This window comes from Solanum lycopersicum, chromosome 8 (genome assembly GCF_036512215.1).
Source record: "Solanum lycopersicum chromosome 8, SLM_r2.1".
Classification (NCBI taxonomy): Eukaryota; Viridiplantae; Streptophyta; class Magnoliopsida; order Solanales; family Solanaceae; genus Solanum; species Solanum lycopersicum.
Window position 1 is genome coordinate 22,460,185 of NC_090807.1, and position 7,835 is coordinate 22,468,019.

At 41.9% G+C, this 7,835-nt stretch overlaps 3 protein-coding genes across 3 annotated transcripts; all 3 read right to left on the reverse strand.

The window, feature by feature from the left end:
* Positions 1–580: 580 nt before the first annotated feature.
* LOC104648777 (uncharacterized) lies at positions 581–1,069 on the reverse strand. Its single transcript, XM_010326640.1, has one exon. It carries the CDS (start codon positions 1,067–1,069, stop codon positions 581–583), a length of 489 nt encoding a protein of 162 aa, XP_010324942.1.
* Positions 1,070–1,217: 148 nt separating this feature from the next.
* On the reverse strand, positions 1,218–4,787 carry LOC101262439 (uncharacterized). The gene is made up of 4 exons (XM_004244952.1): positions 3,797–4,787; positions 3,347–3,737; positions 2,103–3,156; positions 1,218–2,009 (listed from the first exon to the last, which is right to left on the reverse strand). Exons 1-4 carry the CDS (start codon positions 4,785–4,787, stop codon positions 1,218–1,220), a joined length of 3,228 nt encoding a protein of 1,075 aa, XP_004245000.1.
* Positions 4,788–5,389: 602 nt separating this feature from the next.
* On the reverse strand, positions 5,390–6,552 carry LOC101262134 (uncharacterized). Its single transcript, XM_004244951.1, has 2 exons — positions 6,416–6,552; positions 5,390–6,053 (listed from the first exon to the last, which is right to left on the reverse strand). Exons 1-2 carry the CDS (start codon positions 6,550–6,552, stop codon positions 5,390–5,392), a joined length of 801 nt encoding a protein of 266 aa, XP_004244999.1.
* Positions 6,553–7,835: the final 1,283 nt, after the last annotated feature.

A 7,835-nucleotide genomic window follows, 5' to 3' on the forward strand; every position in this document is an offset into this window, starting at 1 on the left:
GCGTTAATTCTTTTTCCATCTATAATGCCAAATTTTTCTGCCCAAGCATCACTCAACTTTTCTTCTTGGATGATCCTTAGGGACGGTATCTCTACTTGGTGGGTATCACAGCTTCAGTGCCGTATACTAAGAAGTAAGGTGTGGCCTCTGTGGAAGTTCTGATTGTGGTACGATACCCCAGCAATGCGAAAGGTATCTTTTCCTGCCAGTGTTTGTGATTATCGATCATCTTGCGCAATATCCTTTTGATGTTTTTGTTTGCTGCCTCAACATCCCCGTTCATCTGTGGCCTGTATGCTGTAGAGTTTCGATGATTGATCTTGAACTTCTCACACATTGATCTCATTAGGTCACTGTTTAGGTTGGTGCCGTTGTCGGTGATGATTGACTCAGGAATTCCAAACCTACAACTAATGTTATTTTTGACAAAGTCATCCACAACTTTCTTTGTCACTGATTTATGGGAGGTGGCCTCAACCCACTTGGTGAAATAGTCAATTGCGATAAGAATGAATATGTGCCCGTTGGATGCTGTTGGCTCGATTGGACCAATGACATCCATGCCCCATGCTGCGAACGGTCAAGGTGAACTAGTGACATGGAGTTCGTTGGGAGGTACTCGAATCATATCTGCATGAGTCTGAAATTGACGATATTTCTGGACGTAGCGAATGCAGTCTGTCTCCATAGTTAGCCAATAATATCCTAATCTCAGAATCTTCTTTGCTAATGTAAAACCTTTAATGTGAGGGCCACAGGTGCCTGCATGTATCTCTTCGACCAGCCTGCGAGCCTCTCTTGCTTCGACGCATCTTAGCAGCCCCAAATCGGGAGTTCTCCTATAGAGGATTTCCCCACTTAAAAAGAATTGGGTTGCTAACCTTCGAATTGTACGCTTTTGTACACTTGTTGCATCTCCTGTGTATTCACCACTCTTCAAATATTCTCTAATGTCATCATACCAGGGCTTTGCATCTGGCTCTTCCTCAACATGGAAACAATAAGCTGGTTGTTCATGTATGTGAATGTGAAGAGGATCGATGTAATTGTGATCAGGGTGTCGAAGCATAGAACAGAGTGGCTAAGGCATCTGTGAATTCATTTTGGACCCTTGGTACATGTCTAAATTCTGTTTTGACAAACCTTTTACATAGCCTATGCACGCACTCCAAATATGGTAACAACTTTTGATTTTTTGTTGCCCAATCACCCCGAACCTAATGGATCAATAGGTCTGAATCCCCTATTATTAGCATTTCTTGGACATCCAAGTCAATCGCCCGTCGAACACCTAGTATGCAGGCTTCGTATTCGGCCATATTATTTGAGCAAAGGAATCTGAGTTTTGCTGATACTTGATAATGTTGCCCAGTGGGTGAGATCAAAACAGCCCCTACGCCGGATCCGTTCAGATTTTTAGCTCCATCAAAGAACATTCTCCATCCATCATATTCTTCAGAAATGTCCTCTCCCACAAAGGCCACCTCTTCATCTGGGAAGTAGGTCTTCAACGGCCTGTAATCATCGTCCACGGGATTCTCTGCCATGTGGTCTGCTAATGCCTGTGCTTTCACTGCTTTTTGTGTGACATACACTATGTCAAATTCGATCAACAATATCTTCCATTTTGCCAGTTTACCTGTGGGCATGGGCTTTTGAAAGATATACTTCAAAGGATCCATCCTTGAAATCATATAAGTAGTATGCAATAAGAGGTAATGTCGTAACTTTTGGGCAACCCATGTTAGAGCACAACAGGTACGCTCTAATAGAGAGTATCGGGCTTCGCACGATGTGAACTTCTTGCTCATATAATATATTGCTTGCTCCTTCCTCCCTGTTTCATCGTGTTGTCCTAAGATGCAACTGAAAGCATTATCCAATACTGAAATATACAAAAGTAATGGTCTACCTGACTCTGGTGGAACCAACACAGGAGGATTGGATAAATAGTCTTTGATCTTGTCAAATGCATGTTGACATTTGCTTGTCCATTTCACCGCAGCACCCTTTTTGAAAAGCTTGAAGATAGGTTCACATATGACAGTATACTAAGCTATGAAACGACTACTGTAATTAAGTCGCCCTAAGAAATTCATTACCTTCTTCTTGCTCTTTGGCGGGGGAAGGTCACGAATGGCTTTGATCTTCGATGGGTCCAATTCTATACCTCGACGACAGACAATGAAACCTAATAGGTTACCAGCAGGCACACCAAAGACACATTTTGCCGGATTCATTTTCAGATTGTACATGCGTAGCCTGGCAATGAATTTCCATAAGTCCTCCAGATGATTTGAACTTTCCTTTGATTTGATGATGACATCATCCACATAAACTTCAATTTCCTTATAGATCATGTCATGAAACAAAGTAGTCATTGCTCTCATGTACATAGCCCCAGCATTCTTTAATCCAAAAAGCATCACCTTGTAGTTATAGACGCCCCACGGCGTGATGAAGGAAGTTTTCTCAGCGTCATCTTTGTGCATCTCAATTTGATGATAGCTGGCAAAGCAGTCCACGAATGACTGAGTTTCGTGCTTAGCACAATTGTCAATCAGTATGTGTATGTTTGGTAAGGGAAAGTTGTCGTTAGGGCTATCTTTATTGAGATCTCGGTAATCCACGCAAACTCTGACCTTGCCGTCTTTCTTAGGCACTGGAACGACATTTGCAAGCCAAGTTGGGTATTCTGTCACTTGGAGTATCCCAACATCTAATTGCTTTGATACTTCTTCTTTGATTTTCAGACTCATCTCGGGCTTGTATTTTCTCAACTTCTGTTTTACCGGAGGACATGCTGGATCAGTGGGCAGTCGAGGGTCTACGATTGAAGTACGTAGACCTGTCATGTCTGCGTAGGACCACGCGAAAATATCCTTATTCTCTATGAGAAACTCGGTATAATCTCTGTTGTCTTCTTTTGTCATATGGATGCTTACTCGGGTTTCATGTGTCACCTCTGCATTTCCCAAATTCACCACTTCTGTCTCTACCAAGTTTGGATTGGGTTTTTCCTCGAATTCCTCAACCCTTTTGATTAACTCCTCGGGAACCTCATTGTCTTCGACTTCTTCTAAGTCATTAATATTAAGTTGAGCAGTCTCATTGTATGCCATAGTCTCAAATTCGACATTTTTATAGTGAATTTTGCTGGTGAGAAAAAAAAATAGCGAACAATTAAATATAAGACAAAAAATGGGGAAAAGAACTTTATTTAATAAAGATGAAAATTTCATAAGTCCTCATTCGAAAGCAATACAGGGGATGGTAATTAAAACGTTTATTAAAAACTCTTTTTATTTGAATTAAAACTTAATAAAAAAACATCTTCCAAGGCTACCTAGATGCTCGACGAGGTCTGGATGGAGTCGAGGTCCAGTTGCTGACGCTGATCTTTGCTTCCTTGCTTCCACTAGGTCCCCCTTTCTCCTCCTCGTTGATCACGACGTTGCAAACTTTCCCCTTTTCTTTGGTTAGCGATAACCCCTTCAAGTCGTCTGATATCTCATCAATACTGCCTCCCATGAAACCTGCTGATCGAAATGATTGATGCAATGGCGGTATGGGTTTCTTCAATGGATAGTAGTACCCATCTCTAGGTGGTTGCCAATCGACCCATTCTTCGGAAGCGTACTTATATCCCAAACCAAAAGTGGTGGAATGTCGAACAGGTTGTATAGGTTTGACTATCCCTTGCAATTCAGCCCCCAAACCTTTCCCAAGCTCGAAACCTACCAGGCCATCATATCTATGATTTTTTGGCTGAACCAAGGTTGCAACTCAATATTACCAACAAGCTCCACCGTATGGTACATTTCACCATCCATATTCTCTCTTCCTTCAATCGTGTATACAGGATGCCCCTTTTCTCCATGGACTACAACCTCTTCATAATCCAATTCAAAGTTTAGGCATTGGTGGAGAGTAGATGGAACCGCTCCAGCCATATGAATCCATGGACGACCCAATAATAAGTTGTACGATGAAGGGATGTCCAAAATTTGGAAAGCTATGTGGAAAGTGACAGGACCAATGAGCATGTCCAAGGTTATCTCCCCAATAGTGCCTCTCTGAGAGCCATCAAATGCCCTCACATTCATCTTCCATGTCTGAATTTTTGCACTATCCATGCCCAACCTCGTCAGTGTGCTCAGAGGGCAAATGTTTAAACCTAAACCTGCATTAACTAATGCTTTGTTTATCACCTTATCCAAATACTGAACTAAAATGTACAGAGCTTTATTGTGAGTTGTTCCTTCGAGTGGCAGCTCATCTTTGTGAAAAGATATTTTGTAAGCCTCAAAGACCTGCCCCACCATTTGGGATACCTCTCCATGAGTGATGTTAGATGGGACATAAGCTTCACCAAAGATCTTCAGAAGGGCATTTCGATGAGTTTCGGAAGACTGCAGTAACTTCAGAATTGATATTTGGGATGAGGTTTTACTCAGCTGCTCAAGGACAGAGTATTCTTTAGCTTGAACCTTTTTCCAAATACCTTGATCTTCAAGCTCTACGACTGTTGCTTTGGATTTTCTAGAGCTTCCCTGAACTAAATTTTCAGAAGTGTAAATTCTTCCAGATCTGGTGACCCCTGTTGCAACATCTGTCTCTTCCACATTCATTTCTCTTTTGTTGTAATCCAAAGGTACAATATGTGTATCACATTGTATTGGGGAGGATGCCCTATAGACAATGAACGGTTGTATGGGTGCAACAACTTCTACTTCAAATGGGGCGATTCCTTGCACTATTAGTGGTGCTTGGGCAGTGGTAGACATGGCTTCTTCTATTTCGACGGCCTAGATAGATTCTTTCCAATCCCAGACATCACCAGCTTCCACCATGTTGACTTGATGGTTGGGAAGTGTATTATTTGCAACATTCGGTGTAGGATCCTTGAATTGGATGGTTTTTGTATCAATCAACATTTGAACCTTATCCTTAACGGCTCTGCAAACTTTGGTGGTGTGACCCTTCATCCCAGAATGGTAGGCGCAGACCTTGTTAGGGTCGTAGCATTTTGCGCGAACATCCACAGGTAATGCAGGAATTGGGGAGACGTACCCAGCCTGTTTCAGTCTTTCATAAAGTTGTGTTATGGGTTCAGCCAAAGGGTTATAGATTTTTGTAGGTCTTCTTTCATAGGAAGGTCTGTTTCGGTAATTTGGCGTTTGAGTGGGTGGTGGAGTTTGGAAATGTGTTGGTTGAACATTATAGACAGGATATGAGGCATGCAAATATTGAGGAGGAGCGTTTTGGTAATATATTGGCATGGGTTGGGGAGATATAGGGGGTGGAGCTGAGGGATGTTGAGGGTATGGGGATGGTGGTGGGTTTATTATCCTGTGCCTCAAAGGGGTCCTAGTTCCATGAGCCATCATTACAGAACCTGTTTTCTTTTTCTTTCTATCATTCCACCAGATTGCAGAGCCTTGTTGGTTGCTTGTAAAGCTTCAAAGTTGATGATAGTCCCATTCTTTATGCCTTCTTCAATTCTTTCACCTAGTTTGATGATTTCAGCGAAACTCTTTTCAGCCACCAGCATCATTCGGTCATAGTATTGTGGTTCTTGGGCACGGATGAAATAGTTTTTCATCTGAGATTCCTCCATAGGGGGTCTGGCCCTAGCTGCTTCAGACCTCCATCTTATGGCATATTCTCTGAAGGATTCACTCGGTTTCTTCTTCAAATATTGAATGAAAAACCAATCAGGTGCATTTTCAATATTAAAACCAAACCTATTCATGAAATCAGTTGCCATATCAACCCATTTTATCCATTTCCGCGAGTCTTGCTCAATGTACCATGGTAGGGCCTCCCCAGTAAGATTCCTCATAAACAACTTCATGAGTATCCTCTCATGTCTTCCCACCCCTACAAGTTTGTCACAACACATTCGTAGGTGGGATTTGGAATCCCCAATGCCATTGAACATCTCAAATTTTGGAAGCTTGTATCCTTCGGGCAGTTCTACATCAGGGTGCATGCACAGATCCTCATAGCTCAATCCTCCTAACTTCTTATTTCCTTCAACATGTTGTACCCTGTTGGTCAAGTTGTCTAATCTCTCAGTCAGGTTTTTTATTAGGATGTCTTTTTGATGGGACTCTGATTCATGGAGGTCATGGGTCAGAGGGGCAGTTTCCACGTATATTGGATTGAGGTTGTTGTTTCCAAGAGTATATGGATATTTGTGTTTGGGGTTGTTTCTGGGAAGGTTGGTTTGGTTTGTTGGTAATAGTGGTGAAATGGAACTTGGGTATTTTGGGCGTGGGGTGGTGGAAAGGTATTTGGACGAGTGGGATCAGGTAGGGATATATGGATTGGAGGATTGTTTGGCATGGCTATTTTGTTAGGAGGATTGTCTATGTTTTCTCCAAATTGGGTTCCAAGAGAGATAGACAACTTGGCCAAATCACGCATGTGGGCTACCTCTTCTTCCAATTGTGAAATCTTGCGCTCAAGTCTTAGGACAAGATTATTTTGAAGTTGTCCTCCCTCAGAAGCTTCTACCCTTTTATTGGTGCTGTTGTTGTTAACCATTTTACCTTTATCTTTGGAGCTTGCTCTTTGAGAAGAAGGAGAAGGGGGGTCCCTTTTGATCGTGTATGTGCCAGGATGAAGGACAGATCAACCTTGGGAAATGGGAAAACAATAGAATCAACAGAAAAGAGTTAGGGGTTAGGATAATATCATAATATCAACACATTGTTTTGAGACAAACGCCCTAAATGCACGAAACCTCGTTGAGCCAGAGGTAGGCCTAAGCGACACATAAGTGATGCATAATAATTAATTCAAGCCTTATTTGCCAATTTGGAGTTTATAGTTAGACAATAAACTGACTTTCAATTATTGAAATAATTTCTATTTATTACATCAATCTAGAGATAACTAAAGGGCTAGAATAACACATGGGGAATAAAGAGAAATAAATAAAAAAACTTTAATTATGTTGCTCTCCAATGTTAGGCACAATCTGCTTCCTCATTTCTGGGGTAATGTCATAATCGATGTTGAGGAGGTTGCGAGCCCATCTTCTCTCTTTTTCATCGCCAAAGCCAGGAAGGCCTCCTTTGCTCAAATCTCTATGCTCTGCATCTTCTAAAAGCCATACGTAATATTCAAGTGTGCAGAAGGGTGAGTGCTCTTGAACATCGATAGTTATCACATTCTTCCATCTTCGCAGTATAGTGTTCACTTGCGGTAATTCTGACCCAAAGTCATATCCATAGTGGCTCATGTGGGATCGCAGAGGTATCATTTGGATCTGTTCGAATTGTCGAAGGACTCGAAGTGGTGCGTATGGTTGCACACCATTCAAACCGATAAGCTCAATGAAGTAAAGTTCATTTCCTCTTATGATGGCACGTCGTGGCTTCAACCAATAATACTTCCATTGGATTTCAACGGCTGAGCTCTCCTTTAGGTATGTGAACCAGTCCTCCGTTCCCACAGGGGAGATAAAATATTTCATCCTTAGGTGATGGTTGATAATTTTGTTCCCCATAGTACCTCTAACAATGTCTACTTTATTAGCTCTTTGGTAGAAATGTTTGACGGCCCAAAGTTGCAGCAGAAAGTTGCACCCCTCAAAGTATCTTTTGCCTTTGGTGCATCCAGTCAAAGCTCTTAGAATTTCTGCAAGTATCATGGGGACTAAGGTTTATCCACCTCAAGCCAACATACAAACCATGCAACACAAGCCGGTGTGGATCTTTCCTCTTTCTCTAGGAAAAACTAATGAGCCTAATAGGGCGACGGCGAATGCATTAAGACGATACCTTTCCCATTTTGCAGAAGAGCAAGCAAATTCTCTATGAAAG